Genomic DNA, 23028 nt, shown 5'->3' with positions numbered 1-23028 from the left:
ATCTGTGATTAGACCAAGTAAGGTGATGGCCAGACCACAGGAGATCAGTCAAACCCAGATCCTCGATGCAAGAATTGAAAGCATCAACAGCCACCTGGGGGGGCGCACAACCACCACCCTCTCATGGGAAAAGCGGACAATGTTGAAGTCCCTACCTAAGCCCCAAGGATGACCAGACATAGAGGAAAAGATAGCACGAAGGTCATCTCAGAGGGAAGCACGGGAAGAAGCCTGATTGAAAACGTAAATAATGGAGAAAAAGAAAGAGGAAGACAAAAAAGGAGAAGAGATGCGAAAATGCATTAATTGGGGAGATGCGAACAAGAGAGTGATTTAGAATTTTGACAAGTCCCACAAAATCCAAATCCAACCGTTGGCTGAAGATTCGAGTTTGAAATAAAAGACCAAGAGGAAGCAAGGGACTAAGCAATCCAATGGGCATTGGCACATTGGACATGATTCTCAAGAAAGGCACAAAAAGAGACTTTTAAGTCATAGATGGTATTTGTTTTCTTCAGCTTGCTTAGCTAGGGAGTTAAGCCCCTAACATTCCAAATAAGCAATCAGACCTATCATTAAATGGGGTTGGGGGAATAAAAAATGCGGGGGGGACCCAACTGAAACTCACAACAAGGTGAAAAGGCCTCACACAAAGGGGGAACCAATAGGGAAAGGGGTTTCGAAAATGTTGGGATCAAGAAAGGATTTGAGTTAGGGTTTGAAGGGCTCAGGTGCAAGAGGGTTGTGTTAAAAGAGGCCACAGATCCTTGGGTATTTGGACCCAGGTTCAGGGATGGGGTAAAAGAGATTTTAGGTCCAAGGGTAGATGGGCTAGGGACCAGGGATGTTGGGTTAAAAATTGGTTTAAGATGGGCCGAATAGTTTAGAGGCCCAAGTGGGTATAGGAACATAGGACGTAAATGGGCCAAATATTGGGCTTGGAAAATGGGCGAAGATCCAATGGGGTTTAAAATATGGGACCTAATGGGTGAGACAGGTGGTAGATATTGGGGACCACCACAAACCAGCGCATTAGGCACAATAGGACCAAATAAAAAAAGGGTAAAGAAGGAGCTGAAGATGTGATAAGGTTGTCAGGGAGATCGCCATGGCAAGGGGTGACATATTTTTGTTTGCACCTGCGTGGATATCAGGCATAGTTATCCAACACATGTTTTACATTTAATTTTAACGATGATCATTATAGGTAATATGGTAATTGAATCCATTTAGTCAATTATCTTTTGAAATTTGCAAAAAAATTACCTACGAGTTATCGAATTTACTGTATAAGACCTAAAACCCTAGCCATCATTTGAGTTGTGCGAATCAACCCACACATCTATAAACTAGGTTTTCTAAAATTGTTTGCTAAACTAGGTTTGCTTAAGGGTTTTCTGTGCATTCCTCTGCAACTGCGGTTCAATTGAAAACGGATATGGGATTGGAACGAAGATGGGTTTTAGTGTTAGGTTTTTCCATCTTTCTTCATTATGATTTGCAGAAATACGGGGGAAGTTCATGGTTTTTCTAAACTTAAAAAAGCTTTTAAACTAACGCCATTCCCTCTCCTTTTCTTAAGCATTCGTCTCTCTCAACTCCGAGTACGATTTGGTAATACTCAACTCAATCTCTCTTCATCTCTTCCATCACTCAACCGACAAGCAGAAAGCCCTTCTTCTCTGCAACCTTAGTTACCCATTTGGAAGTCATCGCCTCCTCCACAAGGTTAACTTCCAGGTTCCCTGAAAGAAAATGGCGAACAACACATTGGACAGGGCTAGGGTTTTCTTGAATCTAAATCGTCATTTGAATCATCCCCAAAGTTTGGCCTTCTTTTGTAATATTACCTAAAATTAAGGGTGTGTAACTGTAAATTACAAAGAATTTCAACATTTAAAAAAATATATAAATTATAAGAACCGTTAGATTAAATCGTGACAAGTGTCGGAAAAGTGGGCTTGCATGGAGGATATCGGAGCAGCCGAGAACAAAAATCCGGGGGTGACAGGATGTGAACTTTGGGAAACTTGCAGAGGGGCATCAGATGAGGGAGGCAATGGGATGACGGGAAGGGGAAAAGTGTTTGTGCATACTCGAGGGGCTAGAGAAAGCATACCTGAATCAGTCTGTGACTAGGAGGTCAAGGATTGAGGACCACCGGTAGCTAGCCCAAGAGCAGAGGCAAAAGTCGTGTCAACTACAGTAGGCAAAGGAGTAGTTCCATCAACTGTACGGCCATGATGCTTCTTTCAACAACGTTTGCACCAGTAGGTTTTGGTCTTGGCGACATCAGCAACTTCAATAGATCGGCAACAGGGGCAAAGGAGTCATCGACAGTGACTTTTTCAAGGATGTCGATGATGGAAGTAGGCATAACGGCAACTAATTCTTGTGGCATGTTTTCATCAGGAAGAGGTTTAGAGGCAACTCGAGGAGAAGCAGCGAGCAAACCAAAGTTGCAGACGGAGTTGTCATGACCAAAGAAGCAGTAATAAGAGCATTTCAAAGGGATCCAGTTGTAAACCACAATTTGAGAGAAATAGAGGCCCTTCTCATCTTCAATGGAAATGGAGGAAGGTAGCTATGTGGCAGCAGAAACTTCAACACAAATACGGGTATAAGACAGACATCTCATCAAGAGAGTTTTTTGTTTAGTGTAAAGAGGGTGACCAATGGCAGAACCGATACGACCTAGACATTCTTGATTCTAAAATTCCAGAGGGAGACCAGGGAAGTTGATCCATAGGGGAATTAAGTTGAAGTCGACCCTGCGGAGAGGCAACGAGGGCTCCTATGGTTTAATGAAAATTGGAGATTTACCCACAAACCATGGGGAGCCTTCCAGACTTCTAAAGCACGGGATTTGCAGACAGAGGAGCTGAAATTGAAGAGGAAAATACCAGAGTCTAGCAAGAAAGAGTCCATTAAACCAACAGACTTCCATTGTTTAGATATAGAGGTTTTGACAATACCAAAATTGGCCAATGATTGCAGATTGCCAGCAGAGGATACCAGCTTCAGTGGCAGAGGATGGGCAACAAACGACAAGAGCAGGAAAAGAGGTCAAATGGGGAAGAAGGAGAGGGAAAAATCAGCGGTAGGAGAACCAGAGAAGGAGGGAAAGAGGGAATTCCACGGTTAAGATGCAGCAAAGTTGATGAAGGGAGAGTTGCAGATAGGATCACGAGAGGATGAAGGGTGAGGGCCGCCAAGCAGAGGGCTGGAAGATGACATGGTGAAAGAGGTTAATCCCTTGTTCTTTGAATATTATTTTCCTATCTTGAATCTTGGGAGAAGTTGAATCACTATTATCCAGAATTCCTCGTTGAATACTGTAGGGACAATCCCCGAGCATTAAAATTTGCAAGACAAGTATTGAGAAGGAATGACTATACAAGTCCTAGCTATTCAAAAGTGTGCAACTGATTAGACAAAGGTAAATTTTAACTAGCATCAACATTGAATTGATAGTTGAAGTAAATGCATACCTCCAATGCAATCTCACGAACAGATTCTTTGAACTTAGCCATCAACATCCATAGTTCTTCATGCCACTTTTCAACTCTACCAGATAAGTGAAACTATAATTTTCAAAAAAAAAAATATTAGTTTGGCAAAGAAGGAAGAAATAACCAACTCTTGGAACAAGTGAAAGTATAATGAAAATGAAGAATAAATTTTTCTAAAAGAGAGTGTGCACAAATTGGTGTTTTTGACACAAATAACAGCAAAACAACAAGTAAACTCTAGAGCACAATAAGTACTTACAGTTCTCAATCCCACCTCCCCCCCCTCCAAAAAAAAAAAGGCCTAATCCTTTTGTTTGATCCCATGGGTTTTGTATGAAGATATACTTTTTAAGGCTTAAATAGGGGTAATTAGGTTGCATACAGGATTAATTTTTTTAGTTCCATACCTAGTTTTATTTTGGTGTTGTCTACTTAAATTGACCTAGTGGCGTACAAGATTAATGGTTTTAGTTCCATAGTTTTATTTTGGTGATTACTACTTAAATTAACCTGGTTCAACTAAAGTAGTAAATTTAGTAGTTCTCTTTGGTTGTTTAGTAGGGCTCTATTAGGGCTCTGTTTGGAGTCCACTTCAGTTTCCTAGTCAATTTAAGTTACTGAATAGGTTCAGGATGGGGTTGGGCCTTTCCATTTTAGTGTAGGAGTTTATTTTTGAGTTATATATAAGGTTGACAAGGGGAAAGCAGTGGACACAAACTTGAATAATGAAAAGCTTTTGTTGCTCTCTTCCGTTGAAGATTTGTCTTGGGATTCATCAAGACTGGTTGGACTGGTGGTTGATCCAATCGACGCCATGAGGTATGAAGCCTAGATGGTTCTTTCAATTATTGAAACCTATGATGATTTGATAATTGTCAGTAATATGCAAACTCATCATCATAAGGAAGGAAATAGAAGAAAGACATTGCTGAGGCTGAAAAGGAGATCTTAGTAATATGATTGCAGGACTAAAATAAAGTACCAAAGACAAAACAAGAATAAATCTCTATCACAAAACAGGCAGTTTAGAATGAGAAGAACCTGCACTGCCATCTTTTCAAGGAAGCTACAGTAGAAATTTGTGCCACTAATAATAGATTGTCGCACTACAGCAGCAGCAGCATCTCTTAACAGTGTCAATAGCACTGGCACCAATATGGTTGAATGCTCCATCACCTTAACACCAAGTTCTTCTACCACCCTGCCACAGATAGATGGGACTCAGAGAAGGACAACTCGATAAGTTATATAAGCAAGTGTTGATCATTTCAAATAATACTACGGAAAAAAAAATTGAAGCACACGTATGAGCCAAAATCCAGCATTTACTTGATTAAAAAGATGGGGATAGAAGGAAAGAAATGAAAGAAGTTCTTGAAAAGATGCCAAGAAATGTAAAACATGTAAATGTTATTGTTGTTGAAGACCAAGTTTTGGAAAGTCAGAATGTTCCGGCCATTTCGCTGTCTAAATGCGCGCGCACATCTGTTTTGAGAGGGATAGAAGACATTCAAGGCTATAACCTGCGTCTTCTCCTTCGTAGTGAAACAAAATAATCGAGTTCACTTGCTTATGATCATTTCCAGGTAGCAGTTTGTTTCGCATAAGGAATTAAACTCCCACCCAGCACCCTACTAAGGCAACCAAGTATAAGTAAACCAGAGTAAATAAGTCCTTACTAGCCATAAACAGAACGATGGCAAACCAATCTTGAATTATACTACAGCGAAACCGCAGAAAGTGATGATCGTGCATCGTAGTTTGAAGCCAAAAGCGGATCGAACTTGAGATTAGCCAACTTACTCAACGAGTGATCTCCTAACCAGGCTTCCGGGAGACGTTTGAAGCTCAGAAAGTATAAGTAAATTAGTGCAAATAGTTCGTTACTAGCCTTAAACAGAAGAATGCAAACCACTTTTGAATTACACAACAACGAAACCGCAGAAAGTGAAGATCTTGCATCGTAGTTTGAAGCCAAAAGCCGATCAAACTTGAGATAAGCGAACTTACTCGGCCAGTGATTGCCTAACCAAGCTTTCGGGAGACGTTTGAAGTTCAGAAATGAACGGGAAAAGCTCCGCTGCAAGTGCCGGTTCTGCAGACAATAGAATCTCTTTCGCCTGATTCAAAGAATATAGTTTTACCGCCAAATCGCCGTGATTATTTGCGGCAGCAATGAGAGTAAGTGCCCGCTCAAAAGAAGCTCCGGCCATGTCTCCCTCGAAGTATGTGATCTCAAATAAGAGAGTTGAGATTTTAGGGCTCTGCAAATCTTTTCTCGACTTCCTTCCGCGAAGATTAAGTTTGTAAATCTATCTACGTTTCCAATGGGCTCCCTTTTCTTTCGAAGAGAGGAAACTGTCAAAGGTAACTTCAACACGTGTCTGCAATTCCATGCCATGAAACGGGGTGACAGGGTAAGAACAGCCAACAATTGTGCATGTGACGGCGAGCCCAAGCCTGCCCTGAACCCCTGAGCCAGGTAGGGCTTGGTCTGGACTTTCTAGCCCGAAGGGGAATTTTCGAGGTGTGAGCTAAGATCTCGGGCTGCACCTGTCCCAGCCTTGCATATATAAGGGGATCATGCCTGGGCCAATGAGAAAACTAAGGATTATCCAACAATGGAATACAATCGGATATCATTTAGCTTCATAATATGAGATCAAGAATTCGAATCCCTTTGAGACCAGATAATCTATTGCTGTACATTTTGAATCCAGCCATGGATGAACCTGACTTGTGTGTGTATATTATCAAAAATCAATCAAAGCTGCTCTTTCAACTTATGCCAAAACCAACCTAGTGGAGAGCCTATTAGTCTCAGAACAAAGAAAGACATCTGGAAAAAAGAACCAACTTTGTAATTCATTATAGAAATCAACTTACATCGATTATTCACATCCCAGAATGAACAAAGAGCCGAAATTACATCATCACAGATAGTAGACTAAATTGAGAATCTTATTTAGTCTAAACTGGATTGTTTTAGGCTAAGAAACTACCACAGTAACTCTTAGATGAGAATCCGAGTTTCCGGAATTGTTTATTTTTCTTTTTCTCCAAGAAACCAAGGGAAATAAATATATACATATATAACCCTGGCAATTGCATTTAAATTGTGTAACCTCCTTTTATTTCACACTCAGCCAAACACAATGTATGTTATTTTCGTTCCATTTCTTCTTCCATTCACCCAGATCAGAAGTTAGGACCAGCTGAAAGGATCTGTTCTGTTAGCGAGTTGTCCTCACCAATCTTGTGATCCAGAAACACCTCAAAGTTACTCTTGAACAGACCTGCAAGCTTCAGTAGAGTGTCATCATATGCCTTCTTGTCTGACCACTGCAATCCAATATTCATTTCGTCAGTGAAACTGAATCTAAGTTATTTCCTGATGGAGGGCAGATGCAACAGACAGTGCTAACTTACAGTATTTATTGGATCTAGGATTTCTGAAGGCACACCCTCAACTTCGGTGGGAATCTCTAACCCGAACACTTTAGTCTTTACATATGTAGCCTTAAGGAGACTGCCAGAGTGAATGGCATCAATAATTTTCCTAGTGTATGCCAACTTGAGACGGCTACCTGAGCCATAGCTGCAAGGAAGAAAAGTAAGAAGCAATTTCAAGGAATCAGCCAAAAATCTCTGTTAACACAAGTTGAAGATTTTGGGAAAGTATCAATACAGCACATACCTTCCACCAGACCAACCAGTGTTGACAAGCCATCCTGTGGCTCCATGCTTCTGCATCTTCTCAGCCAGCATGGCTGCATACTTGGTGGGATGCAACATTATAAATGCTGCACCAAAACATGCTGAGAATGTTGCTGTTGGCTCTTTTATGCCATCCTCTGTTCCAGCCACCTGTTATCATCATCAAGAGGCTTGTCACAAGACAGCAAATCCCAGAATATGTAGAAGCATTTTGAAGTGCACGAGGAATTATGAGGCGTCTTCTGGATCACGATTATGGAGCAAATGCAGGACTAAGATGCATAACATAGCATAACATACATGCAGTTGATTTCTAACAGACTTAACAGTTGCCAAGAGAGTGTACAAGCTTGAAATTTAAAGAACCAAATAATTGAATGTGGTCAGTACCAGAGCTGTGTAGCCACTGATGAAGTGGTACATGGTCTGGGCCAGGCTCAACTTGCTCACTGGTGGGAGCACACCGAATGCATCACAGGCGAGAAGGATGATGTTCTTTGGCTGTGGGGCCACACATGGTATCTTTGCATTGGGGATGAACTCAATTGGGTAAGCTGCACGAGTGTTCTCTGTAAAAGCAAAACAGAGTATAAACATCTGATCAAGGATAACTGTCTTTCAAGTCAATATTTTCCTCCTTTTGCAACTATTGCACAAGAAATGGTTAGTCAAGTATGAAACACACACACACACCCCCAAAAAAAAAAATGAAAAACACACTACAAAGATGGTATAACATGGATAGGCTTGTTACTTCCTAGCTAGTCCAAAGATTGCCAAAAGCTCTTTATGATATTCAACCGAAAAAGGAAAAGCAGAAACTATGACAACCCTTAATCTTGGAATTTAAATATTTATACGTCATACTGTTTACCTGTAACAGATTTGTCTGAATAATCCACCTCTCTTGTGTGCTCATCAAACACAACGTTTTCCAGCACTGCCACAAAACAAGCAATTTTTTAATAAAATCCCATTCCCAGTCCATATCTGATCAAGTTGAGGTAGAGAATGGATATCATGTGGCATGGTTATTCAATAATTTCACAAAGAAATAATAAGAGTGGCTATGTGTTTTAGTTGGGAAGGTAGAATATATTACCAGTTCCAAACTTGATAGCATTCCAGATATCAGGTTCCTTCTCCCTGGAAAGATCAATGCACTTAGCATAGCAACCCCCCTCAATATTGGATACGCCATTTTCACTCCAGCAATGCTCGTCATCTCCGATTAAATACCTATTATGGTCAGTTGATAGAGTTGTCTTTCCCGTACCTTAGGCAAGCATAGTCAACAAGGACTCATCAGTAATACAGGGTATCAGAATAAAACAATGGCAGGATGGATCACTGTACCTGATAATCCAAAGAAGAGTGCAACATCACCACTTTTTCCCATGTTGCAGCCAGAGTGTAAGGAGAGGATCTGACGCTTAGGCATGAGATAATGCATGACGCCAAACAGACCCTTCTTCATTTCCCCAGCATATTGCGTTCCAAGGATGACCATTTCTCTCCTAGCCAAATTTAGATCTATGCTAGTCGAGGATGTCATGTAGTGTGTGTAACGGTTACAAGGGAATTGGCCTGCATTGTAAATGGTGAAGTCTGGAGTACCGAAACTCTCGAGTTCTTCAGGCGTGGGTCGTATACACCTGCCACCTCACACAGTTATCATACTGTACACTATATGGTATGGGCCTATTTGAATTTAACCTAGAACTGAAAGGGGATTATATTTCAACTGATAGAGATGATCATCAGAGTATCAACAAGACTTATCTGGAAAAGCTTAATCTCATTGTGTAGAAAAAGTAGAAGTGTAAGCCTAACTTGTTCCCATGCTGTACTTACATGTTGTGCATGAATAAGGAGTGGTAAGCCCTGGCTGAGACGATACGGACTTTGATACGATGCTCTGGGTCCCAGTTCAAGAACTGATCATTCACATACACCTGAAATTTTCAGAACCATCCGATTGTCAGACACTCATCTAGAGCTTATCTACAGGAAGAATATCGGATAAAAAGCAACACACCAATCAAGAATTTCAACATTGATAAGAGATTTGAAGCCTAGCTAACTCTAAAACTGACTTAACATTATTCAGAGGACCCTTCAATCTCAAGAATCAGCACGTCTTTGTTGTGTTATGCAGATAAAAATTAGTGCTAATACTTCATTTTACATATTTTTCCAGCCTTGTGCTAACTGGTTAGTCCCCAATTCATATGCTATAAGGCAGACAGAGAGGAAATTCCAAGTCTTTATAGACTAGCTAGATCATATTTTTGATAGGTTCATTGGTACAGAGAAATCCCAAACATATTGTTCAAGGTATTAAAATGTACAAAATAAAGAAATAATGGTTTATGTAGAATGAAGTTATCTTAAGAAGATTAATGATACAGAATAACAGAGAACTGACGATACCTTATCCAACGAGTTCAAGTAGTCAACCGCTCTTTCTCTGTTAAGCAAGAAGGTGTGCTCATCCATTTCAATATTGGGTGAGCCCCTATGATCCGCAAAATAATGCATTCAATTAAAATTCATCCCATGGAATTAACGAAGTATCATGAAGACACTAAAAAAATAAAATAGAAAAGTTAATCTCGGAAGAGGAATAACTCACTTTCCCCACCAAAGTTCTTCTGCAGTGGTATCATCCTTCACAACACGTTTATCTCTTGGAGCGCGACCTGTCTTAGCTCCAGATAATGTCGCCAAGGCACCGCTTGAGGTTATGAAGGATCCTTTCTCATACTTAATAGCCTGCTCGTATAGCTCTGCAAGCAGAGAGAGAGAGAGAGAGAGAGAGAGAGAGAGAGAGAGAGAGAGAGAGTTAATTAGTAGAAACAGAAGGCCAATGAAAGCTAACGCAATCGATAATAGGGCCAGCCTATTGGTACTACAACGCCGAAGCTCACAGAAAGAAGAAGGAATAGAAGTATTACCGGCGGGAGAAAGGTTGTAGAGGATGTGGGTAAACTTTAAATAGCTATCACTGTTGTCGAAGGTCGGCGCGGCATGATGATGTGCGACGTGCTCAACCTTCGGGGCATCAGATTTCTGTGCTGGGTCTCCTTTCACCACTCTTGGTCCATTTTCTCTCGTCAGAGAAGCTAGTGAAGCACTGAGAATAAAAGAAGAGGAAGTAAGACAAGTGGTAACAAAATTCAAGGATCTGAATCAGTCGCAGCACCGGCGCCGGCACGAGCGATCACCTATCCGACTGCCTGCTCAGCCCTGTATGGTGCTAAAACCATAATAGATCATTGTGTCCAATGGAAAACAATTTGGTGCTCAAGCTTCCAATTTTGATAAACTATTTCTGAGCAGCTAACATTTGATATAAGAGCTAACACGGTAACACCACATCAAGGTTTGAATCCCGAGAACGGTGGGTGGATTATAGAATACCTGATGGACTGGAGCTGGAGCTTTTGGCGTTCTTCTTCGGAAATGACGGCAAAAGCACCTTGAGCTCCCTTGACGGGAGTATTGGGCGCCGATCTTTTCTTCTGAAGCGAATGCAATTCGCTGATCGTCTTAGCTGTCACGGGAGGAGAAGTATCATCGTGACAGATCCCGTTTGTTTTGTTTACATGGGTTCGGATTCTAGCAAATCTTCCACCGCTCTTGAAGCTGAATTCCGCGCTCCTATTCAAAACCCCTGCCTCGTTTCCCGCCATTTCCCTGTACATTTTCAAACAAGCAATCAACCGTTGCCAAAAAGAAAAATCCCACTTTATTACAGAACAAATAAATAGCTTCCCTTGGTTTAAACACAGATTTGAAGAAGAAAAAAAGTTCAAAAAATTCAAAAAAATCGTAAAAGTGGGAAATTTATAGAAGAGCTCTCAGGCAAAGAAAAAACAGAGGGACTTCTAAAATTATGCATAGGGAGAAAATTAAGATCTTCTCGCAATGCTAAGGAAGACCAGCGTTTCTTAAAAGCTCAAATCCACTAATTAGACTAAAATCAATAGGTTTCCTCCCCAAATTATCATGACGATCAGCCACCACAGACTGAAATCGAAGAAACGAAAATATATCTCTAAGCATGCAATAGATTAATCGAAGTTCAGAATGTGGAAGAACAGAAATAAGGATGGAAACAGGGAGCGCTCACCAGTAACTGGGAACTCGTAACGAAATGGAAAATTGTAACTCTGCAACTGTTCGATTGCTCGAACAACAGATGAGAAATAATGCGGAAACAGAGCACAATGGCCTTCCTTTTAAAGACCTCGGTAAATCACTGGACCCCACAGTCAGATATGAAAATCCGAAAATGAAAAACAACTGGACAAACGTTTTTCTGGGGAAAGTTGCACAAACCATCCCTGAGGTTTGCCTAAATACAATAACAAAACCTGCATTTTTTGAAATATGCACTTATGCCCCTGAGTTTACAATATTTATTATACCCTGAACCCAGCCATCTCCATTAAAGCACTCCCTTGGTTTCCAAAATACAAGTCTGGATCGTCTTCCCCGATCGTTGTTGACCACAAATTACAGAGGGCCCACAGGATTAGGGTGATGGGATTTTTTTTTTTTTTACTTGTGGATTTTACATAATTTGTGGTTGTAAAGTCAGGAGAGATGATCTAAACTCTTAAATACGGCCATAGTTACTTTAAAATGACAAATAAACCCCTAATGATGTGGAATGTTATTAATTACTTTATTATGCACTTACACTTGAGATTTGCCTTGTTTGTGGGTTTGTTTGTCATTTTAGATCATTAAATGATTAACATATTAACAACTGCAAAGAATGATCTGACTGGAATGGGGTTCATGGGTCCGACTATAAGAAGTAACATAAGGTGTCCGTTGTATATCATTTTCAAACATAAGGTGTCGTTGTATTTATGGCAAGCCTTATTAGAATCTCTATGTAATTTTATTCTTTTTTGGTTAAGAAAATTAATATTGACATTTTAAAGTTTATCATGAGGCCCTTAATCATCTTGTCTTAAAATTAAGGGAAATGAACTTGTTCCATGCATGGGATAGCTATTACTATTAGACGACATTGATCTAGCTTTCTCTTTTACAATTCAATGAGTCATGAAAAATGGAGTTTTATATCTTCAAGAACAAAAGTTAATCTCCTCAGCCCTCATCTTCCCCAGAGCTTTTGTCTGTTCTACTTTATAAATTTGGGGAAAAGAAAACAAAAAGAAAAATGTGTAGATATGCAATTGCATATAATAAATCTTAATCTCAACTATCTTATCAATGTTTAAAAATAATTAATTTTTTAATATATCAATGGAGGACCTTTTCTTTTCAAAATCAAAATTTTATCTTAAATGGAGATTTACATCACATTCTCCACTTATGAGTGAGCCCGCTGTCACCCATGCATCAAATCGACATGAGTCACAAGTTAATTTTATTTTCCAATATCAAGCATGGAAGTGATTTTCTAGAACATGTTAACCTGAATATAATTATTATTTTATGAGGTACTGAACTTAAGTTACTAACTCATGCAATCTACTGGAATCATTATATTAAATTTTTCTTAAATATATGAGAAATTGATAAAGTAGTCTTTATTCGAACTTAATATTTAAAATTTAAAAGCTTCACTCTTCCCAAACTTTGTTTTGCCTGGTTAGCTCATGTATCAAATTTCACCTGTCATGAATGCATCTAAGCATTTGTCTAGTCAATTCATCTATCGACCAAAAGCATGCCTTACCAAATATTTTTCGACATGTTATTCAACTTTTTAATTAGTGTTTACATGGATAAATCACCAAACTTTTTTTTTTTCTTGGATAGGCTTTATCCTTGCTCTAGTAGTTACTGAGAACAAGGTCATCTGGGTTTAGAATTGTTTGTTTTTATTAAGGAGGATGATGACTCTCTTAACCAAGTAGTGGATAATGGTCAAATTATGGTCGTCTCGATCGATAAGGCCTCTTGGGCTAGGGAGTTCACCATACAATTGTCCTCCCCTGTACACATGGTGAAAGGAATAATACTGGGTTTAGATTATTATTAAGAAAGATTTCGAATATTCGATATTTGTTTAATGACAACATCATTGTTTAACTTAAAATTTAGTAATAAATATGCTTTTGTAATTGATTTTTTTTAGTATAGTAAATGTAATGAATTATAAATCCAAAGGGCTATATATAATTTAGAGCAAATTACACTAGCACCCCAAAATTGAGGCCTTAAAGCACTGACCCCTCTTTATGTTTAAAAAACACAAAGACTCCAAAATTGGATTTCAATGGATATATTTGTCCAATTTTTCATTGAAAACAGTTTAAACACTATTTATTATAGGGATATTTTTGGAATTGAAAGAAAATAAACACTCGTTTAACTATTTTTAGTGATAAATTAAATAAATATATCCATTTAAAATCCAATTTTGAGGTCTTTGTGTTTTTTAAACATAAAGTGGGATATCAGTACTTTGAGGCCTCCATTTTTGGGTGCCAGTGCATTTGCTCTATAATTTATAATGTCTCATTTGTTTGTGAGTTGAATTAATGTTTATGTGAAACAATCTAAACTCATCGGCCTTGAGATATCAAGGAGTAATATTGGTAGTAATTTTTTGTTGACCCAACTTCCCCCCCCCTCCCAAAGCCCCATAAAAGAAAACCCAAATCTGGATTTTCTTATTTTTATTTTTTGAGAACATACATACATTTTTCATTAAATTTATTTTATCAAGGACAATTTTTGTATCAATTATCATTCTCATTTTTATAAAATTTTTATATTCATTTTAAATCTTATTTTTATTTAAAAGAATAAAATTCTCAAAATCCATGACAGACTTTTTTTTTTTTTGTCAATTATGAATATAGATCCAATACTCATTATGTTCATTTACGTTTTTTATATATAGGGGATGAAGATATTACATATGCCATTAGATAAGGTCGAGCCGACAATGTCAAATTTTCAATATCATTTTTCATCAAATTTTCAGTTTGACATACCAAATATATTTCTTATTTTATAATTTATTCAGAACAAAAATTGCCAAACCATTTTTTATTTTCGATAAATAAATAAATTATTGTACTCGTTTCTTTTAAATAAGCAAAATAGAGAATGAGAATTGATTAAAAAAAAGATCCAAATATAAATTAATATTATGCTCTCTAAGGATATGCACCTCGAGGCTGAAAATGTAGGATCTACAAGGAAAGGTGGAGGTGAACCCACCTAAGTTTAGACACCTGAAATTGTTTTGCATAACAAACTAGAAAATCTGCATATGTATTACTACTTCTAGGACCAAAACAAAAAACTAATGATACAAAATGAGTTTGCAACCTCAAAATGTCATCTCCCAGGCCATTACAGGTCCAATCCAGGGAGTGAGGAGCCTTATTCAGAGCTTGAACAGCTTTCTTGCAGTCTGAAAATGTCACTGCTCGATATATCTGCAGAGTTTTAACTAGAGTAACAGCCTCTCTGATTGCCTCTAGCTTGAGAATAGCTGTTGAAAGCCCATCTTCCTTGCAGTCTTTCATGAGATTTTGACATGCTAAGATGCAATTTCAATGAAAACCGACCACCCAACTGCCTGAATACCTCAATAATACATTGCCAGGGGATGTCAATAAGTTTGCTCGCCCTGGACACAAATTCCTCATTTCTTAGACCAGAAATCACTCACCACTTCGGCTAAACCCATTAATGAACTTGACTTCTAAGCCATAAATATAATTTCAAACCAAATCTATGTATAACCCTAACCACTAAACTTCTATTCTATAACCTCTTTATTTCCCACCCAACAAAAGCCGTTACAATGTTTTCATTTTATTTCATCTTCCATTCTTCCAGATCAGAAGACTGGACCAGCAGCAAGAATCTGATCCATCAGCGAGTTGTCATCACCAATCTGGTAACTTGCAAACACTTCAAAGTTTTTCTTGAACAAACTTGCAAGCTTCAGTAAAGTATCCTCATATGCCTTCTTGTCGGACCACTGCAAGACAATAATTTTTTGTAAGTAGAACTGAACTTTACATGTTTCTAAATGTAGGGAAAATGCAACAGAGATAGCTAACATACAGTGTTTACTGGATCCAGGATTTCTGAAGGCACACCATCGACTTCAGTAGGGATCTCTAACCCAAACACTTCAGTTTTTTTGTAGCTAGCCTCCAGAAGACTACCAGAGTGAATGGCATCAATAATCTTCCGTGTGTAGGCCAACTTGATACGGCTACCTAAGCCATAGCTGCAAGGAAGAAAAGTAGGCAGTGATAGCAAAGAGTCAGCCAAACTCAAAACAATCTGTAATCCACAAGTTGAATATTTTCTAAATATCGTAACAGCACATACCGTCCACCAGACCAGCCGGTGTTGACAAGCCATCCCGTGGCTCCATGCTTCTGCATCTTATCAGCTAGCATGGCTGCATACTTACTGGGATGAAACATTATAAATGCTGCACCAAAACAGGCTGAGAATGTTGCCTGTGGCTCTTTTATGCCATCCTCTGTGCCAGCCACCTGTTTTGATAATCAAGAGGCATGTTACCAAATTGCTTGTCCCTAATATGTAAATGGACTTTGAAGTGCACTAGGAATTGTGCAGGTGTGGAACTTGGACGTGTAACAAAATATACAGCCTTATTTCTAACAGTTCCTGTGAAATTTCATTACTTTGAAGCTTGAAGAGATAATCATAAGTGATCTGTACCAGAGCAGTATAGCCGCTGATGAAGTGGTACATGGTCTGGGCCAGGTTCAACTTGCTAACTGGCGGGAGAACACCAAATGCATCACACGCGAGAAGGACGACATTCTTAGGGTGTGGGGCCACACATGGTATCATTGCATTGGGGATGTACTCAATTGGGTATGCTGCACGCGTGTTCTCTGTCAAAACAGACACAACATTAAACATCTAATCTCTCTCTCTCTCTCTCTCTCTCTCTCTCACAAACAATCCTATATCACGGCATCGCTATTCCGCTCTTCTTGCTCTCCAAATGTTTGGTTTGACAAGAATTTGACTTCACATCCTATATATGTTTATTACTAATGCCATGGTATTCGTGGCAGGAAATGAATATAATATATATGCTTTCTAACTTGTTTTTCTGTCAATAGAAAGAAACAAAAAGAAGAAATGTTCCTTCAGGTTTGAAATAACCTAGAAAATGATATTAGAATGCAACCAAAACAAAATATTTCATATGGTTTTTCTAAAAGTAGTGGAATGTTTCCTATAAACTTCTTAAATGAAGGAGCAAAGAAAGGGTAAAACCTGACTTAACAGTTTCATAGCTAATCTAAAGGTTGCCAATAGCCTAATTATAACAAACCTGCAAAACAGAGAAAGCAGCAACTATGGCACAGTTAATCTTGGATTGTATACCTGTGACAGATCTGTCTAAATAGTCCACCTCCCTGGTGTGCTCATCAAACACCACATTTTCCACCACTGCCAAAACACAGCCGATTTTTAATAAAACCCATCACCAGTCCATATTCGATAAAGTTGAGATAGGGGGAAAATATCACACAAACAGTTTTCAATACTTGCGTAAGTGAACTAATAAGGGTGGTCATGTCAAATTATTACCAGTCCCGAACTTAATGGCATTCCAGATATCAGGTTCCTTCTCCCTGGAAAGATCAATGCACTTAGCATAGCAACCCCCCTCGATATTGGATACACCATTTTGACTCCAGCAGTGCTCATCATCTCCAATTAAATACCTATTATGGTCAGTCGACAAAGTTGTCTTCCCAGTACCTAAGGCAAGCATAGTTGCAAAGACTCATCAGTAACATGAAAAAAAGCAAACCAAAGATCAAAATGTGACAACATAAGGGCCAAATAAGGCTGAGAGTAGAGCATGTGGATGTCACAACTCGATGCAGGATACCGTACCTGATAAGCCAAAGAAGAGTGCAACATCGCCTCCTTTTCCCATGTTGCAACCAGAGTGTAAGGAGAGGATTTGACGCTTAGGCATGAGGTAGTGCATGACGCTAAACAGACCCTTCTTCATTTCCCCGGCATACTGCGTGCCAAGGATTACCATTTCTTTCCTAGCCAGACTTAGATCTATGCTAGTGGAGGATGTCATGTAGTGCGTGTAACGATTGCATGGAAATTTGCCGGCATTGTAAATGGTGAAGTCCGGAGTACCGAAATTCTCCAGTTCTTCAGGTGTGGGTCGGATACACCTGCCAACCACACAGTTATTGTACTAAACACCATACTATCACTAATATACACCATGTGCATATCTGACTTCACAGTGGGCCTACTTGAATTCTTCCTAGAACTAAAGGAGTATGATATGCTCATCTGACAGAGATAATTATCAGAGCACTAATGTTAAGAACACTAATCTGGAGAAGCTTAATCCCATTCTGTTAAAGGAGAAGTATTGCTTAATTTTAAGTTTTACTCATGCTTTACTTACATGTTGTGCATGAATAAGGAGTGGTATGCTCTGGCAGAGACAATACGGACTTTGATTCGCAGCTCTGGATCCCAGTTCAAGTACTGATCATTCACAAACACCTGTAATTTGAGAGCCATCCCATTGTCAGTCACTAACATTCATTCGAGCTTTTTCACAGGAGAATACAAGAGAAGAAGCAATGCATCAAGTTTGTCAGTCAGTCAATTGATCAGACATTTTAAGCCCTAAGTCTGGCATCTAGAGTAATAATAATAATTCAGGGGACCCTTCTATCTGCAGCATCAACAAGTCTCTGTGGTTTTATATAAATCAGCATTCATACAATCATGCACGTTGGGGATGTTCTGGTATCAAGCTATTTCCCGTCTTGTGGTTGCTGGTTAATCTTCAAGTTAAATAAATGCTGTGGCAGTGAGCAAAGATCCAGCTGCCAGATCCAGGAATATATTTAGGGAAAATGATTGCTAAACTGCCTCGTATATATTCATTTATACCCTTCTACTGATACCCTCCTCACATAACAAACAGTGGGATCCACACTGGCTATTCTGTCTCCCATTCAAACCATGTGATTCCCATTTGACCTTGTAGGGTGATACTGTTTTTGAAACCTCATTGGTTTTAATGTGCAGATTATTTCTTATGATGCATTTGTAGGAATAGGACACCGGCCCTCCCCGGCCCCGCCCCGCCCCCGCCCACCCCACACACACAGAGAAATAGCTACTTGAGATTAAGTGGACAGGATTTAAAGCATGGGAGAATGGGCGCGACTGACTTAAGAAGCCTTGTAGAAAGGGGTGTAAAGGATCAGAAAGGGTTAAAGCAAGCAACTAAATAAGTTGGCTTTTAAAGATCCCCTTAGTCCGCAAAAGCAAGGTTTAAAGTATCTTACGATACCAAACGATACTAGCCGTTACGTATCCATATTTGACCCAACCGATACGATACATCTCGATACGTCTCTACATTGAATTACCTAAATACATTGCGTGATCATGCCGATCGCGTGCCTCTTAAAATCCCGCCGATTGTCGCCGCCGCGAAGTGTATTGCAAGGCCAAATTTACTAATCCTAGTCCTACTCCCCATGCACCACCATGAAATCTAGCATTAATTGGAGCTGCATTGACTCATGGAGCAGTTCATTTAAGCTTAGAAAATGCTCGTCTAAGATGATCCTCTTCCAAGTAAGCATGTTCAAAAGACTTTTAGACATCGATATCTAAAAGATAAAGAATTAATGGCCTCTGGGGATTTTATATGTCCGAAGCAACACTCGAAATAGCACTACAAAATGAGGAAAGAACGGATGATACCTTATCCAATGAGTTTAAGTAATCAACGGCTCGTTCTCTGTTAGTCAAGAAGGTGTGCTCGTCCATTTCAATGTTCGGTGAGCCCCTGTATAACAAAATTGAGAAATCCACAAAAGATTTCATAAGAACAATCCATTGCATGGAACGATCGAATTAGTTCTTAAGAGAAGAGGGTCTGGATGCCTTACTTTCCCCACCAAAGTTCTTCAGTGGTTTCATCTCTCACTACCCGTTTATCTCTTGGGGAGCGCCCTGTCTTTGCTCCCGATAACGTCGCCAAGGCACCACTTGAAGTTACGAAGGAACCATTCTCGTACTTTATAGCCTGCTCGTATAGCTCTGCAAGTAGAAAGAGATTATTAGGAATAGAAAGATCAACGAACAAATGGCTCGTGGCAAGTGTTAACAAGGTCGAGTTTAGGGAAAGAATAAGGTATTCACCGGCGGGAGAGAGATTGTAGAGGATGTGGGTGAACTTCAAAGAGCTATCACTGACATTGATCGTAGGTGTCAATTGATGATGTTCGACGTGAGCAACCGTTGGAGTTTCACTTTTCCTTGCTGGGTCTCCTTTCACCACCTTTGGCCCTGTTTCCCTCGTCAGAGATGCCAATGAAGCACTGTGTGGAAACAGAAAATGTCACTCGTTAGCTTGGTTTTAAAATCAACCCGGACCGGAACCGGTCTTTGCATTCCCAGAAAACGAAGACACAAATTAATGATCTTTTTAAAAGGTTTTTTTTGGTAAAACATCCTGCAGGTTTTAGATTCTTGACCGTTATCACTAGTAACAAAAGTCAAAACTGCCCTCTTTCACTAAATTAGAAGGGAGGATCAACAAATCTGTTCCTTGCTCCCCCACCCCAGCCCCACAAAAAAAAAAATTAATAATAATAATACATTTTTTGTGAAATGTGATGGTGTCGCTATGAAAAGCGAATTGTATTTGGTCTATTTTTCTTGAGATGAAGGGCATGTCACATCTAAAAATTCAAATTAAATAAAAATAAAAATTTTCAAACTCTTTAATATTAACTCAATCTTTTGGATGTGACTTATGAACTTAATAAAATTTTCAGTCAAATTCATTAATATATAAATACCTGTACATCGGACAGTTGAGATCGAGATCGACCGTGAGAAGCACAATGCGCAGAACCGAAGTCAAATCCCATTTTGTGTGTGTGTTTTTTATATAATTTAAATTTAAGAAATAGAGTGTATTTCTAATCACTTGCTATTTGAAGCATTATGATTGTCGAATGGTAAAGAGGATCTCATTCTTGTACTTCTTCCGTTTTGTTACGAGTATGGGATCTGCTATGTACCGATATGGATGAAAACCCTCCCAAAAATGATAATATTAAATTCAAATATTAAAGTTTTCTTGTGGAAGGAAATATAATGTTCAACAGGCAATGCGGGACCCACAGTGGGTCCCATCTTATAGAATTTTATTATATTTTGACGTGTAGGGCCTACATTAAAAATTTAGGTGAATTAAGTTTAAATTCTAAGCGAAATTTCTACTAATAGGAATGAAAATTTTCTACTAATAGAAATGAAAATTTAGGAAAAAGTTAAAGGATTAAAAAAAGATCAATGATTATGATTAGATCTGATAAAATCAATGGCTAAATTCTAACGAGATTCAAATTGCTATTAGTAGAATCAAATTTTAGGAGAAAGAAAGAACAACTAAATAAAAAAATAAAATTATACTTTATGAAATGAGAAAGAGACAGTGATATACTGATAATGTGTAGAAGATTTCGAAAAATTCCAATGTCTGCTAACTACTCCAATATTTTGTGAGACGTGTGAGAAAAAAAAAAGAGAAGAAATAAGAATAAAAGATGAGATTCATGAGAGAATAAATAGAAAATGAAAATATGAGAGAGAATATAGGGAGAAATTCATGGATCGTGAGTTAGTTTTTAATTAAAATTTAACCCTTTATTCCTTAAAACTAGGGTTTAATGATGACCATTTGATTATGATTAAGAATGACATTTGTACCCATCATCTATATCTTAAATTTTTATTTTTAATTTTTGGAGGGGGGCCAACTAGTGGTATTTCACACTTAAAAGTGAGAAAAATTAGGAAAATATGTGGGCATTTTCAAATTTTCAAAATCCGAGGGGCTACTGGATACACTAGGAGATGAACTATTCTCGAAGGATTAAGATTCCATGTTGCAGTAATTTAAGCAGTTTCGTCACAAATTCTCTTCAAGAGGATGCAGGCCCTAACGGCCAAATCATCAACAGATCTGTTTGACTTGAATTCATAGTGGTGTGACGTTAAAAATTCTTACCTGATGGACTGGAGCTGCTGCTTTTGACGTTGCTCATCGGACATGGGAGTAAAAGCACCTTGAACTCGATTACTCATTGGCGTATTAGGCGCCGACCTTTTCTTCTGGAGTGAATGCAACTCGGTGATCGTCTGTGCTCTTACGGGACGAGAACTGTCATCGTGACATATCTCATTGTCTTCATGCTTTGCATGAGTTTGGATCGCTGGAAGCCCCTTGCGTGGGGTTCCCGTTTCACCGAAGTTGGATTCCCCATTCTCCGCCATTTCTTATCTACAATTTCATAAAAACATCAATCAACCATTACCAAAAATATGATATTTTCATATCCATAGAACAAATGAAAGAGCTTCAAAAGAAAATCTGCGCAGAGACATCAGTAAGAAATTATAAAGATTGATTTTGATAATAAGCTTAAAGCTGAAGTACGAATTTGAACATATCAACTGTCTTCGTTGAGATCTCAGAGAAAATTCAGATTATCGAAAACATTTTTCGAAAATGTTCCAATCCGCATTTAGGAATATGAAAGATTAATTTGTCGGGAAATTCTACTATCAATCAATATTCTATAAAACTACGATGATCTGACAGACACAACAGCTAGCAGATTTCACTTCAACCTAATGAAATTGCTTCATTGAAGTTTTATAGGATGATCAACAAAAGGATCGTCGTAGCTTCAAAGAGACAGATTTACCACTCACCAGAAACCAGAAAACTCGCAAATGTAAGGTGAAATCAAAAGAGATTTTCAAAAAATAAGAACCCTAACACAAATGAGATGCAGAAAACTCCATCTAACTGCGCTAGCTATTTAGAGGCAATAGAGAGACGTGAAAACAGAGCACTGCGGCCTTCCTTTTAAAGGCCTCTGTCGACCCCACCAAACCCGACCCATAGGCCATAACCCAATCTAATCTAACCATGGTTAATTCCTAATCTTAGGGTTAATGTCGTTTTTTTCTGTTGAAAAATCTCACGGCTAGTTACATTAGAGCAGAAACGGACAAAACCAAATGGAAGACAAGGTCACCTAATCCCTATAAGTATTCTAACGTCGTCCAATCGTATGGCATACCGTATGTTATACGGTTATACCGCCTCAGGTTTAGTAATATAATAGGGGAAGAAACGGTTAGGTTTTCTATATGTAGAATCAGCTGTATATTTTGTCTCATCTTAACGGTTTAATTGGACCGTTAAGAGTTGATGTACAAGACGCAGCCTTCAAAACTTCCTCTGCATTGTCAATTTATCATCACGTCCACGTCAGCTGTTTTTTACACTACATAAACGCCACGTCAAAAATAAACACGAGAAGACTATTCGAGGTTTAAGCTAGTTCGGTCATCCAATTCTCACTTTCCATGGGCATAGACAAAGAGTCCGAATCACCTCTCCATCCTCAAAGTAAACACGGATTCACCATACATTTTATGTACAATTTATGTGGACTAGTGGATTATTACTTTTGAATTATTTTATTAATATCTAACGTAAGTCCATGCAAAATGTATGGTGAAAAAAATATCAATGAAGCATATAGTGATCTAGACACATAGACAATGATGTCCTGCCTCTCGAGCTTGGTGTCACCAAGCCATTGCCATAGAATCTACCTTGTCTCATTGTCGATTTAATTTATTTTTTCTTTTCAATAGAAATATCAATTTAATTTAATATTTTGGTAAAAAGTGTCCTTGT

The 23028-nt window shown here is 38.6% G+C and overlaps 3 protein-coding genes across 3 annotated transcripts in view; all 3 read right to left on the bottom strand.

Annotated features, from left to right (window-relative positions):
* The window catches only part of LOC149014536 (uncharacterized), a 30912-nt gene extending 24894 nt beyond the window's left edge, over positions 1-6018 (bottom strand). The window contains exons 1-3 of the mRNA XM_089157280.1: positions 5523-6018; positions 4554-4713; positions 3492-3584 (exon numbers count right to left, since the gene is read on the bottom strand). Of these exons, the coding sequence (XP_089013406.1) occupies positions 3492-3584; positions 4554-4713; positions 5523-5725 (456 nt within the window). The 5' untranslated portion in view covers positions 5726-6018. The remainder of the gene's footprint in view (positions 1-3491; positions 3585-4553; positions 4714-5522) is intronic.
* Positions 6019-6402: 384 nt separating this feature from the next.
* LOC149014535 (phosphoenolpyruvate carboxykinase (ATP) 1-like) lies at positions 6403-11422 on the bottom strand. The gene is made up of 13 exons (XM_089157278.1): positions 11365-11422; positions 10653-10928; positions 10187-10365; positions 9865-10018; positions 9663-9747; positions 9084-9184; positions 8586-8884; positions 8332-8505; positions 8104-8169; positions 7620-7798; positions 7210-7379; positions 6942-7110; positions 6403-6854 (listed from the first exon to the last, which is right to left on the bottom strand). The coding sequence occupies exons 2-13, from the start codon at positions 10922-10924 to the stop codon at positions 6711-6713; spliced, it is 1992 nt and encodes a 663-aa protein (XP_089013404.1). The 5' UTR covers positions 10925-10928; positions 11365-11422; the 3' UTR covers positions 6403-6710.
* A 2983-nt stretch (positions 11423-14405) lies between these two features.
* Positions 14406-21587, bottom strand: LOC149014534 (phosphoenolpyruvate carboxykinase (ATP) 1-like). The gene is made up of 12 exons (XM_089155553.1): positions 21322-21587; positions 19443-19621; positions 19190-19340; positions 19002-19086; positions 17680-17780; positions 17139-17437; positions 16827-17000; positions 16620-16685; positions 15939-16117; positions 15579-15748; positions 15306-15474; positions 14406-15219 (listed from the first exon to the last, which is right to left on the bottom strand). Exons 1-12 carry the CDS (start codon positions 21585-21587, stop codon positions 15076-15078), a joined length of 1983 nt encoding a protein of 660 aa, XP_089011679.1. The 3' UTR covers positions 14406-15075.
* Between the last annotated feature and the right edge of the window lie 1441 nt (positions 21588-23028).

The sequence above is a fragment of the Hakea prostrata genome, chromosome 5 (assembly GCF_041222555.1).
Source record: "Hakea prostrata isolate BN-2017 chromosome 5, UWA_Hpros_2, whole genome shotgun sequence".
NCBI classification, from domain to species: domain Eukaryota; kingdom Viridiplantae; phylum Streptophyta; class Magnoliopsida; order Proteales; family Proteaceae; genus Hakea; species Hakea prostrata.
The sequence above is the reverse complement of the archived record's forward strand: the minus strand, read 5'-3'. Positions and strand labels throughout refer to the sequence as shown.